The sequence below is a fragment of the Oncorhynchus masou genome, chromosome 28 (genome assembly GCF_036934945.1).
Source record: "Oncorhynchus masou masou isolate Uvic2021 chromosome 28, UVic_Omas_1.1, whole genome shotgun sequence".
NCBI lineage: Eukaryota > Metazoa > Chordata > Actinopteri > Salmoniformes > Salmonidae > Oncorhynchus > Oncorhynchus masou.
Window position 1 is genome coordinate 9,317,156 of NC_088239.1, and position 13,907 is coordinate 9,331,062.

At 42.4% G+C, this 13,907-nt stretch overlaps 1 protein-coding gene across 3 annotated transcripts in view; it reads left to right on the plus strand.

Annotated features, from left to right (window-relative positions):
* Positions 1 to 13,907, plus strand: part of LOC135517137 (semaphorin-5A-like) — a 372,787-nt gene that overhangs the window by 240,729 nt on the left and 118,151 nt on the right. For all 3 annotated transcript variants that reach the window (XR_010451994.1, XM_064941174.1, XM_064941175.1), the window contains exon 12: positions 6,076 to 6,193. Coding sequence is in view for 2 of the 3 variants with exons in the window: in XM_064941174.1 (XP_064797246.1) it covers positions 6,076 to 6,193 (118 nt within the window). In the remaining variant the exon portion in view is untranslated. The remainder of the gene's footprint in view (positions 1 to 6,075; positions 6,194 to 13,907) is intronic.

Here is a 13,907-nt window from a genome sequence, read left to right on the forward strand (position 1 = left end):
GTTGTGTCTCAGAGATCAGTCTATGTTGTGTCTCAGAGATCAGTCTGTGTTGTGTGTCAGAGATCAGTCTGTGTTGTGTATCAGAGATCAGTCTGTGTTGTGTATAAGAGATCATTCTAGGTTGTGTTGTGTGTCAGAGATCAGTCTGTGTTGTGTTTGTGTTGTGTGTCAGAGATCAGTCTGTGTTGTGGATCAGAGATCAGTCTGTGTTGTGTATCAGAGATCAGTCTGTGTTGTGTTTCAGAGATCAGTCTATGTTGTGTCTCAGAGATCAGTCTGTGTTGTGTATCAGAGATCAGTCTGTGTTGTGTTTCAGAGATCAGTATGTGTAGTGTTTCAGAGATCAGTCTGTGTTGTGTCTCAGAGATCAGTCTGTGTTGTGTATCAGAGATCAGTCTGTGTTGTGTATAAGAGATCATTCTAGGTTGTGTTGTGTGTCAGAGATCAGTCTGTGTTGTGTTTCAGAGATCAGTCTGTGTTGTGTCTCAGAGATCAGTCTATGTTGTGTCTCAGAGATCAGTCTGTGTTGTGGATCAGAGATCAGTCTGTGTTGTGTATCAGAGATCAGTCTGTGTTGTGTTTCAGAGATCAGTCTGTGTTGTGGATCAGAGATCAGTCTGTGTTGTGTCTCAGAGACCAGTCTGTGCTGTGTTTCAGAGATCAGTCTGTGTTGTGTCTCAGAGATCAGTCTGTGTTGTGTCTCAGAGATCAGTCTATGTTGTGTCTCAGAGATCAGTCTGTGTTGTGTATCAGAGATCAGTCTGTGTTGTGTTTCAGAGATCAGTATGTGTTGTGTTTCAGAGATCGGTCTGTGTTGTGTCTCAGAGATCAGTCTGTGTTGTTTGTCAGAGGTCAGTCTGTGTTGTGTATAAGAGATAAGTCTAGGTTGTGTTGTGTGTCAGAGATCAGTCTGTGTTGTGTGTCAGAGATCAGTCTGTGTTGTTTATAAGAGATCAGTCTGTGTTATGTTTCAGAGACCAGTCTGTGTTGTGTATAAGAGATCAGTCTAGGTTGTGGTGTGCATCAGAGATCAGTCTGTGTTGTGTTTCAGAGATCAGTCTGTGTTGTGTGTCAGAGATCAGTCTGTGTTGTGTTTCAGAGATCAGTCTGTGTGTGTTTCAGAGATCAGTCTGTGTGTGTTGTGTGTCAGAAATCAGTCCAGGTTGTGTCTCAGAGATCAGTCTTTGTTGTGTTGTGTATCAGAGATCAGTCTGTGTTGTGTGTCAGAGATCAGTCTGTGTTGTGTGTCAGAGATCAGTCTGTGTTGTGTTGTGTCTCAGAGATCAGTCTGTGTTGTGTGTCAGAGATCAGTCTGTGTTGTGTGTCAGAGATCAGTCTGTGTTGTGTTGTGTCTCAGAGATCAGTCTGTGTTGTGTCTCAGAGATCAGTCTGTGTTGTGTCTGTGTTGTGTGTCAGAGATCAGTCTGTGTTGTGGATCAGAGATCAGTCTGTGTTGTGTATCAGAGATCAGTATGTGTGTGTTTCAGAGATCAGTCTGTGTTGTGTTGTGTCTCAGAGATCAGTCTGTGTTGTGTGTCAGAGATCAGTCTGTGTTGTGTGTCAGAGATCAGTCTGTGTTGTGTTGTGTCTCAGAGATCAGTCTGTGTTGTGTGTCAGAGATCAGTCTGTGTTGTGTCTCAGAGATCAGTCTGTGTTGTGTCTCAGAGATCAGTCTGTGTTGTGTATCAGAGATCAGTCCGTGTTGTGTCTCAGAGATCAGTCTGTGTTGTGTGTCAGAGATCAGTCTGTGTTGTGTGTCAGAGATCAGTCTGTGTTGTGTTGTGTCTCAGAGATCAGTCTGTGTTGTGTCTCAGAGATCAGTCTGTGTTGTGTCTCAGAGATCAGTCTGTGTTGTGTCTCAGAGATCAGTCTGTGTTGTGTCTCAGAGATCAGTCTGTGTTGTGTCTCAGAGATCAGTCTGTGTTGTGTCTCAGAGATGTGTTGTGTGTCAGTCAGTCTGTGTTGTGTGTCAGAGATCAGTCTGTGTTGTGTTGTGTCTCAGAGATCAGTCTGTGTTGTGTCTCAGAGATCAGTCTGTGTTGTGTCTCAGAGATCAGTCTGTGTTGTGTATCAGAGATCAGTCTGTGTTGTGTCTCAGAGATCAGTCTGTGTTGTGTCTCAGAGATCAGTCTGTGTTGTGTGTCAGAGATCAGTCTGTGTTGTGTCTCAGAGATCAGTCTGTGTTGTGTCTCAGAGATCAGTCTGTGTTGTGCATCAGAGATCACTCTGTGTTGTGTCTCAGAGATCAGTCTGTGTTGTGTATCAGAGATCAGTCTGTGTTGTGTATCAGAGATCAGTCTGTGTTGTGTGTCAGAGATCAGTCTGTGTTATGTTTCAGAGACCAGTCTGTTTTGTGTGTGTTGTGACACTGCTCTCTTTTTGGCATTACAGAAAGGGACATCAGGTAATTTATGGTGCTCGAAACCTCCCATACACAGACCTGAAAATGCTGCTATTTGGCTGGTCCCATGACAAATCTGTATTGTGAAAATAGTTTGTTTTTAAGCAGAAAATATGTAGACACAAATACATGCTTCATGTATTTTGACTGTACATGGCCTAACATAGAGAGAAATCTGAATAATTTGCCTATAAAGTTTCCAGATCAGAACATGACTCTTGAACAAGTTTTTCTCAATTGATGATGTCATATTGTACTCTATATCTTTCCTCTCTCCTCCTCTCACCTCCTCTCTCCTTCTCTCACCTCCCCTCTCCTTCTGTCTCCTTTTCTCTCCTCTCTCTCCCTTTCTCTCCTTCTCTCTCCTTCTGTTTCCTCCTCTCTCCTCCTCTCTTTTTTCTCTTTCTCTCTTCTTCTCTCTCATCCTGTCTCCTCCTGTCTACTCCTGTCTCCTTCTGTCTCCTGTTCTCTCCTCCTCTCTCCTCTCTCCTTCTATCTCATCTCTCCTTCTATCTCATTCTCTCCTCTCAATTCAATTCAAGGGGGCTTTATTGGCATGGGGAACATGTGTTAACATTGCCAAAGCAAGTGAGGTAGACAATATACAAAAGTGAAATAAACAATAAAAATGAACAGTAAACATTACACATACAGAAGTTTCAAAACAATAAAGCCATTACAAATGTCATATTATGTATATATACAGTGTTGTAATGATGTACAAATGGTTAAAGTACACAAGGGAAAATAAATAAGCATAAATATGGGTTCTATTTACAATGTTGTTTGTTCTTCACTGGTTGCCCTTTTCTTGTGGCAACAGGTCACAAATCTTGCTGCTGTGATGTCACACTGTGGTATTTCACCCAGTAGATATGGGAGTTTATCGAATTTGGGTTTGTTTTTGAATTCTTTGTGCATCCGTTTAATCTGAGGGAAATATGTGTCTCTAATATGGTCATACATTGGGCAGGAGGTTAGGAAGTGCAGCTCAGTTTCCACATTGTAACGGCATTCAGAGGTGGAAGAAGGATCGGACCAAAGAGCAGCGTGGTAAGTGTTCATGATGATTTATTCAAAATGAACTGAACACTGAAATACAAAACAATAAACAATGACAACGAAACGAAAAACGAAACAATACCGTGTGGCCCAAACACTCACACGGAAACAAACACCCACAAACCAAAAGTGAAACCCAGGCAACTAACGACACCTGCCTCTGATTGAGAACCATACTAGGCCGAACACAAAAACCAACATAGCAAAACAAACATAGACTGCTCACCCCAACTCACGCCCTGACCATACTAAAACAAATAATAAAATAACAGAACGTAGGTCAGAACGTGACACATCATTTTGTGGGCAGTGTGCACATAGCCTGTCTTCTCTTGAGAGCCATGTCTGCCTACGACGGCCTTTCTCAATAGCAAGGCTATACTCACTGAGTCTGTACATAGTCAAAGCTTTCCTTAAGTTCTCTCCTTCTGTCTCCTTCCCTCTCTTCTCTCTTTCTCTCTCCTTCTATCTCCTTCTCTCCTCCTTCTGTCCTCCTCCTCCTTTTGCCTTCTCTCTGTTTCCTCCTCTGTCCTCCTCTGTTTCTCTACTTCTTCTCCCTTCTCTCTCCTTCTTTCCTACTCCTGTCTCTCCTCTGTCTCTTTCTCTCTCCTTCTCACTCCTTCTGTCTCTTTCTCTCTCCTTCTCCTTCTCCTTCTGTCTCTTTCTCCTCCTTCTCTCTGTCTCTTTCTCTCTCCTCTTCTTTTCTCTCTTTCTGTCTTCTGTCTCCTTCTGTTTCCTTCTCTCTCTCTTCTGTCTCCTTCTGTCTCCCCTTCCTCTGTCTCTTTCTCTGGCTCCTCTCTCTTCTGTTCCTTCTTCTCTCTCCTTCTGTCTCTTCCTTCTCTCTCCTCCTCTCTCTTCTCTCCTTCTGTCCTCTCTTCTCTCTCTTTCTGTCTCCTTCTGTCTCCTTCTGTCTTCTCTCTCCTTCTGTCTCCTTCTGTCTCCTCCTCCTCTGTCTCCTCCCTCTTCTGTCCTTCCTCTCTCTCTTTCTCTCTCTCCTTCTGTCTCATTCTCTCTCTCTCCTCTGTCTCATTCTTCCCTTCTCACTCCTTCTGTCTCTTTCTCTCTCCCTCTCTCTACTTCTGTCTCCTCTTCTCTCCTTCTGTCTCCTCTCTCCTTCTCTCCTCCTTCTCTCTCCTTCTGTCTCCTCTCTCCTCTCTCTCTCCTCTCTCCTTCTGTCTCCTTTCCCCTCTCTCTGTCTCCTTCTCTCTTCTCTCTCCTCCTCTCTCTCTTTCTGTCTCCTTCTGTCTCCTTCTCTCTTCTCTCTCCTTCTGTCTCCTCTCTCTCCCTCTCTCTCCTTCTGTCTCCTCCTCCTCTGTCTCCTTCTCTCTTCTCTCCTTCTCCTCTCTTCTCTCCTCTCTCCTTCTGTCTCCTCCTCTCTCCTCCTCTCTCCTTCTCTCCTCTCTCTCTCTTCTTCTCTCCTCCTCTCTCCCCTCTCCTCCTTCTGTCTCATTCTCTCCTCTCTCCTTCTGTCTCCTCTCTCTCTCCTCTGTCTCCTCTCTCTTCTCTCCTCTCCTTCTCTCTCTTCTCTCTCCTTCTGTCTCCTCACTCCTTCTCTCCTTCTCTCTCCTTCTGTCTCATTCTCTCCTCTCTCCTTCTGTCTCTTCTCTCTCTCCTCTCTCTCTCCTCCTGTCTCATTCTCTCCTTCTCTCTCCTTCTGTCTCTTTTCTCTCTCCTTCTCTCTCCTTCTGTCTCACTCTCTGTCTCCTCTCTCTCTTCTCCTTCTGTCTCTCTCCTTCTCGTCTCTTTCTCTCTCCCTCTCTCTCCTCCTCTCTCCTCTGTCTCCTCTCTCCTTCTGTCTCTCTCTCCTCTCTCCTTCTGTCTCCTCTCTCCCCCTCTCTCCTCTCTCCCTCTGTCTCCTCCTCTCTCCTTCTGTCTCCTTCTCTCTTCTCTCTCCTTCTCTCTCTTTCTGTCTCCTTCTGTCTCCTTCTGTCTTCTCTCTCCTTCTGTCTTCTCCTCTCTCCTCTCCTTCTGTCTCCTCCCCTCCTTCTGGCTCCTCCTCTCCTCTGTCTCATTCTCTCCTCCTCCTCTGTCTCATTCTCTCCTCTCTCCTCCTCTCTCCTTCTCTCTCCTTCTCTCTTCTTCTCTCTCCTTCTGTCTCCTCATTCTGGCTCCTCCTTCTCTGTCTCACTCCCTCTCTCCTTCTGTCTCTTTCTCTCTCTACTTCTGTCTCCTCTTCTCTCCTTCTGTCTCCTCTCTCCCTTCTCGTTTCTTCTCTCTCCTTCTGTCACATTCTCTCTCTCTCTCTCTCCTTCTGTCTCCTTCTCTCTCCTTCTCTCTCATTCTCTCCTCTCTCCTCCTCTCTCCTCTGTCTCATTCTCTCCTTCTGTCTCATTCTGTCTCTCTCCTCCCTCTCTCCTTCTGTCTCCTTCTCTCCCTTCTCTCTCATTCTCTCTCTCTCTCTGTCTCCTCCTCTCTCTCTCCTCTGTCTCCTTCCCCCTCTCTCCTCTCTCCCTCTGTCTCCTCCTCTCTCCTTCTGTCTCCTTCTCTCTACTTCTGTCTCTTTCTCTCTCCTCTCTACTTCTGTCTCCTCCTCTCTCCTTCTGTCTCCTTTTCTCTCATTATTTAATATATTAATCAATCAATCAATCACTATTCTTTCTCCACTCTGTCAGGGGGTGTGTTGGGGCAAGGGACCCCTACTGTGGCTGGGACCTGGTGTTAAGGAAGTGTACCACCCTGGAGGAGAGTGTCAGCATGAGCCAATGGGAACAGAGCATCACTAAATGCCCTGTGAGTACGCAGAATGCACTATGCCACACACACACAGACGCACACACACACACACACGCACGCACACACACACACACACACACACACACACACACACACACACACACACACACACACACACACACACACACACACACACACACACACACACAGTCACCCTCTGGGAAATGCATTTGCTCCCCAGCAATTCCTGTTGAAATGAATAGGGGTGATTACTCAATCAATCTCCACTGTCTTCGTGATCATTACCTCATTCTCAGCAGTCCGCCCATTCATTCTTCCACCTCCCAATTGGGGGGATTGATTTCACTGCGACACCGCTAAATGAAAGGGTAATTGTTGTGTGCCTGACAGACATCCATTCTGAGGCAGTAACCATGGGCAGTATTGAGTACTGTCCTGGTCTTGTATGTGGTTCCATGTTCAACAGTATCTGTTGGCAAACACTCACACACACACACACTCACGAACATGCACAAACACACCAAACCATTACTCATACAGTCTCTTTGAAGTTCATCGTCAGGCCTAAGTGGTACACTCTACTGGTCTACTGACAGCACTGGCTGTCTCAGTCTGATGACATCATAGTCAGCTAAAAGACAGTGTAAACACAGACACTATTACAGATGTCCTTGCCTGTTCTCTGGCCCTGCTTCCTTCCTTTTGAATGAAAGACAAGAGGGGAACATACCATTTCCTTATGTAACCTTTATTTAGCCAGGTAAATCATTGAGAATGACAACAAAATGACATTTTACAATAACTTCCTGTTCGCCAATGGAACAATGGATTCCCGTGTTGCCCAGACAAACTGTGAGTCAGTTGGTTATTGTTGTAGGACTTCCATTGACATATTGACGACTGGCAGTCCTGCTTCCCCACTTCAATAGAGTCAGATTAACTTGTGGATACCATTTTTATGTCTCTGTGTCCAGTATGAAGGACGTTAGAGGTAGTTTTGTGAGCCAATGCTAACTAGCGTTAGCGCAATGACTGGCAGTGTATGGGTATCTACTAGCATGCTAGCAAATACCAATACACTTCCAGTCATTGTGCTAACGCTACTTACCAATTGCTCAAGTGCTAGTTAGCAACTTCCTTCAAACTGCAAGCAGAGACATACAGTGGGGCAAAAAAGTATTTAGTCGGCCACCAATTGTGCAAGTTCTCCCACTTAAAAAGACGAGAGAGGCCTGTAATTTTCATCAAAGGTGCACTTCAACTATGACAGACAAAATGAGGAAAAAAATTCCAGAAAATCATTGTAAGATTTTTTATGAATTTATTTGCAAATTATGGTGGAAAATAAGTATTTGGTCAATAACAAAAGTGTATCTCAATACTTTGTTACATACCTTTGTTTGCAATGACAGAGGTCAAACGTTTTCTGTAAGTCTTCACAAGGTTTTCACACACTGTTGCTGGTATTTTGGCCCATTCCTGCATGCAGATCTCCTCTAGAGCAGTGATGTTTTGGGGCTGTTGCTGGGCAACATGGACTTTCAACTCCCTCCAGAGATTTTCAATGGGGTTGAGATCTGGAGACTGGCTAGGCCACTCCAGGACCTTGAAATGCTTCTTACGAAGCCACTCCTTCGTTGCCCAGAAGGTGTGTTTGGGATCATTGTTATGCTGAAAGACCCAGCCACGTTTCATCTTCAATGCCCTTGCTGATGGAAGGAGGTTTTCACTCAAAATCTCACGATACATGGCCCCATTCATTCTTTCCTTTACACGGATCAGTCGTCCTGGTCACTTTGCAGAAAAACAGCCCCAAAGCATGATGTTTCCACCCCCATACTTCACAGTAGGTATGGTGTTCTTTGGATGCAACTCAGAATTCTTTGTCCTCCAAACACGAGTTGAGTTTTTACCAAAAAGTTATATTTTGGTTTCATCTGATGGTAGGCTTTGTTATTTTGGTCCCAGCTCTCTGCAGGTCATTCACTAGGTCCCCCTGTGTGGTTCTGGGATTTTTGCTCACCGTTCTTGGGATCATTTTGACCCCACGGGGTGATATCTTGCGTGGAGCCCCAGATCAAGGGAGATTATCAGTGGTCTTGTATGTCTTCCATCTCCTAATAATTGCTCCCACAGTTGATCTTCAAACCAAGCTGCTTACCTATTGCAGATTCAGTCTTCCCAGCCTGGTGCAGGTCTACAATTTTGTTCTGGTGTCCTTTGACAGCTCTTTGGTCTTGGCCATAGTGGAGTTTGGAGTGTGACTGTTTGAGGTTGTGGACAGGTGTCTTTTATACTGATAACAAGTTCAAACAGGTGCCATTAATACAGGTAATGAGTGGAGGTCAGAGGAGCCTCTTAAAGAAGAATTTACACGTCTGTGAGAGCCAGAAATCTTGCTTGTTTGTAGGTGACAAAATACTTATTTTCCACAATAATTTGCAAATAAATTCATAAAAAATCCTACAATGTGAATTTCTGGATTTATTTCCCTCATTTTGTCTTTCAAATCTGAAGTGTACCAATGATGAAAATTACAGGCCTCTCTCATCTTTTTAAGTGGGAGAACTTGCACAATTGGTGGCTGACTAAATACTTTTTTGCCCCACTGTAAACATGGTATCCACAAATTAATCTGACTCTGGGGACGTAGATAAAGGGCCTCATTGCTAAAATGCTGAAGTATCGGTTTTACTGTTAAAAGAGAAAAGACAGCCTTATCGGGGATAAAAATGACTATGAAGTCAATGGTGCTTTTGTGATGTTACTGCACGTAGTGTAGATATATTCACATTACTATAATAGGCTTTTGTGATTTTAACTAAGTTTAAATTTGACATATTTTTGTGGTTAAGGTTTGGATAGGAACCGGTTCATAGGTGTAATGTGCAGCCCAGTGAGTGGGTTGAAAGGAGACAGCTTTACCAACCTTGTCACGCCGTGGCCATTGAGAGGCTTTAATTCTATATTTTGGTTAGGCCAGGGTGTGACTAGGCTGGGCATTCTATGTTATTTTTTCTATGCTTTTGTATTTCTTTGTTTTTGGCTGGGTATGGTTCTCAATCAGGGACAGCTGTCTATCGTAGTCTCTGATTGGGACCCATACTTAGGTAGCTCTTGCCCACATGGGTTTTGTGGGTAGTTGTTTTCTGTATAGTTAATTTCCTTACAGAACTGTTCGGTTTCCTCTTTGTTATTTTTTGTTCTAGTCTTCTGATTGTTAAATAAAATATCATGAACACGTCTCACGCTGTGCTTTGGTCCAGTCATCCACAGGAAGAGGATCGTTACAAACCTATTCACAATACCATCTGGTGCTTGGGACTGGACTCCCTGTTGAAATAAACAATAAGGAAGAACTGAGTTTTTGTTCAAGATTTTAAAAGTTTGTTTTTGTTCTAGTTTGAACTAAAGTAAAAATAAATCTTAGTCACCATGTTCACAAATGTCTTTTTTAGGCAATGAAACCGAACCTAAAATAGAATGGAAGCATCCTATTCACCTTATGTTTTTAAAATTTGAAGGCATCCCATTCCTTCCCACTATACAGCATATTGATTTCAAACCCAAGAATGAAACAATTACCTGTTGAGAAACGATAGAGAGGATAAAGGAGTCTGCTGATGCAATTCCATTGAAACCGTGAAATAATAAATTATTCTTGCTATGATGTTTCCTAGCGTATACGATATACAAATCACGTTGCTTCCCACCACAAACGATTGCTTTATCTAGCCCTTGACTCAGCAGCAAAATATCATTATTTTGTCCATCCATCTATTCTAGCTGTTCATCTAATTAGCATCTATTCTAGCCTTTCATCTCATTAGCATCTATTCTAGGCTTTCATCTCATTAGCATCTATTCTAGCCTTTCATCTCATTAGCATCTATACTAGCCTTTCATCTCATTAGCATCTATTCTAGCCATTCATCTCATTAGCATCTATTCTAGCCTTTCATCTCAATAGCATCTATTCTAGCCATTCATCTCATTAGCATATATTCTAGCCTTTCATCTCATTAGCATCTATTCCAGCCTTTCATCTCATTAGCATCTATTCTAGCCTTTCATCTCATTAGCATATATTCTAGCCTTTCATCTCATTAGCATCCATTCTAGCCTTTCTTCTCATTAGCATCTATTCTAGCCTTTCATCTCATTAGCATATATTCTAGCCTTTCATCTCATTAGCATATATTGTAGCCGTTCATCTCATTAGCATCTATTCTAGACTTTCATCTCAATAGCATCTATGGTAGCCGTTCATCTCATTAGCATATATTCTAGCCTTTCATCTTATTAGCATCTATTCTAGCCTTTCATCTCATTAGTATCTATTCTAGCCGTTCATCTCATTAGCATATATTCTAGCCTTTCATCTTATTAGCATCTATTCTAGCCTTTCATCTCATTAGCATCTATTGTAGCCGTTCATCTCATTAGCATCTATTCTAGCTGTTCATCTAATTAGCATCTATTCTAGCCTTTCATCTCATTAGCATCTATTCTAGGCTTTCATCTCATTAGCATCTATTCTAGCCTTTCATCTCATTAGCATCTATACTAGCCTTTCATCTCATTAGCATCTATTCTAGCCATTCATCTCATTAGCATCTATTCTAGCCTTTCATCTCATTAGCATCTATTTTAGCCATTCATCTCATTGGCATATATTCTAGCCTTTCATCTCATTAGCATCTATTCCAGCCTTTCATCTCATTAGCATCTATTCTAGCCTTTCATCTCATTAGCATATATTCTAGCCTTTCATCTCATTAGCATCCATTCTAGCCTTTCTTCTCATTAGCATCTATTCTAGCCTTTCATCTCATTAGCATATATTCTAGCCTTTCATCTCATTAGCATCTATTCTAGCCTTTCATCTCATTAGCATCTATTGTAGCCGTTCATCTCATTAGCATCTATTCTAGACTTTCATCTCAGTAGCATCTATGGTAGCCGTTCATCTCATTAGCATCTATTCTAGCCTTTTATTTCATTAGCATCTATTCTAGCGTTCATCTCATTACCATCTATTCTAGCCGTTCATCTCATTAGCATATATTCTAGCCTTTCATCTTATTAGCATCTATTCTAGCCTTTCATCTCATTAGCATCTATTGTAGCCGTTCATCTCATTAGCATCTATTCTAGCCTTTCATCTCATTAGCATCTATTCTAGCCGTTCATCTCATTAGCATCTATTCTAGCCTTTCATCTCATTAGCATCTATTCTAGCCTTTCATCTCATTAGCATCTATTCTAGCCATTCATCTCATTAGCATCTATTCTAGCTGTTCATCTCATTAGCATCTATTCTAGCCATTCATCTCATTAGCATCTATTCTAGCCTTTCATCTCATTAGCATATATTCTAGCCTTTCATCTCATTAGCATCTATTCTAGCCTTTCATCTCATTAGCATCTATTCTAGCCATTCATCTCATTAGCATCTATTCTAGCCTTTCATCTCATTAGCATCTATTCTAGCCTTTCATCTCATTAGCATCTATTCTAGCCTTTCATCTCATTAGCATCTATTCTAGCCATTCATCTCATTAGCATCTATTCTAGCCTTTCATCTCATTAGCATCTATTCTAGTCTTTCATCTCATTAGTATCTATTCCAGCCTTTCGTCTCATTAGCATCTATTCTAGCCATTCATCTCATTAGCATCTATTCTAGCTGTTCATCTCATTAGCATCTATTCTAGCCTTTCATCTCATTAGCATCTATTCTAGCCATTCATCTCATTAGCATCTATTCTAGCCATTCATCTCATTAGCATCTATTCCAGCCTTTCATCTCATTAGCATTCTAGCCTTATTCTAGCAGTAATGACACGCTTCTTTATCTTCTTTATTCTTTATCTTCTTTATCCTCTCTCTGCTCTCTCTTTCTCTCTCTCTCTCTCTCTGCTCTCTCTCTCTCTCTCTCTCTCGCTTCCTCTCTCTCTCTCTCTCTCGATTCCTCTCTCTGCTCTTTCTCTCTTCCTCTCTCTTTCTTTGCTCTCTCTCTCTCTCTCTTCCTCTCTCTTTCTCTCTCTCTCTCTCTCTCTCTCTCTCTCTCTCTCTCTTCCTCTCTCTTTCTCTGCTCTCTCTCTTCCTCTCTCTTTCTCTGCTCTCTCTCTCTCTCTCTTCCTCTCTTTCTCTGCTCTCTCTTCTCTCTTTCTTCTCTCTGCTCTCTCTCTTTCTCTTCTCTCTCTCTTCCTCTTTCTTTCTCTGCTCTCTCTCTTCCTCTCTCTCTCTCTCTCTCTCTCTCTCTCTCTCTTCCTCTCTCTCTCTCGCTTCCTCTCTCTGCTCTTTCTCTCTTCCTCTGTCTCTCTTCCTCCCTCTCTCCCTTTTGCTCTCTCTTTCTCGCTTCCTCTCTGTTCTTTCCCTCTCTGTTCTCTCTCTCTCTGCATCTTCTCTCTCCATTCATTAGAATGTGCTTCTCCCATAGTAAGGTCTTCCCATTTAGACTGTTGTGTGGGTTCAATGATCAATAATAGAAGGGCATATTTTATTTCAGTTCCCACCAAAGCAGTGACATGTCAAGCCTTTCTTTTCTTGTTGTTCGAATGCTCTTCACACAAAGATGAAACCGTTATGTGGCTCATATCACCTGTGGTGTTGATTCACACACCATTGGTTTCCATAGTTAGCCCATATGACTAACACATTGGAATCGAAACAATGCACCGTTTTCTGTTTTATACAAATGGACATGCTCACCTGCATGTATATGAGTAAATATGTATGTGAATACTTATTTTCCCGCTCATCAAATCAAATCAAATACAATTTTATTTGTCACATACACATGGTTAGCAGATGTTAATGCGAGTGTAGCGAAATGCTTGTGCTTCTAGTTCTGACAATGCAGTAATAACCAACAAGTAATCTAACTAACAATTCCAAAACTACTGTCTTATACACACAAGTGTAAGGGGACAAAGAATATGTACTTAAAGATTTATGAATGAGTGATGGTACAGAGCAGCATAGGCAAGACACAGTAGATGGTATCGAGTACAGTATATACATATGAGATGAGAATGTAAACAAAGTGGCATAGTTAAAGTGGCTAGTGATACATGTATTACATAAAAATGCAGTAGATGATATAGGGTACAATATATACGTATTCATATGAGATGAATAATGTAGGGTATGTAAACATTATATTAGGTAGCATTGTTTAAAGTGGCTAGTGATATATTTTACATCATTTCCCATCAATTCCCATTATTGAAGTGGCTGGAGTTGAGTCAGTGTGTTGGCAGCAGCCACTCAATGTTAGTGGTGGTTGTTTAACAGTCTGATGGCCTTGAGATAGAAGCTGTTTTTCAGTGTCTCGGTCCCAGCTTTGATGCACCTGTACTGACCTCGCCTTCTGGATGATATCGGGTCGAACAGGCAGTGGCTCGGGTGGTTGGTGTCCTTTGCAATCTTTATGGCCTTCCTGTAACATCGGGTGGTGTAGGTGTCCTGGAGGGCAGGTAGTTTGCCCCCGGTGATGCGTTGTGCAGACCTCACTACCCTCTGGAGAGCCTTACGGTTGTGGGCAGAACAGTTGCCGTACCAGGCGGTGATACAGCCCGCCAGGATGCTCTCGATTGTGCATCTGTAGAAGTTTGTGAGTGCTTTTGGTGACAAGCCAAATTTCCCTCGTGTTTTACTAAGCTGAACTATGTGTTTGATCCCTTGTTAATTATAATAAAAAAATCCTACTCCCTTTTAATTCATATATTGCCTCCTTTGGATA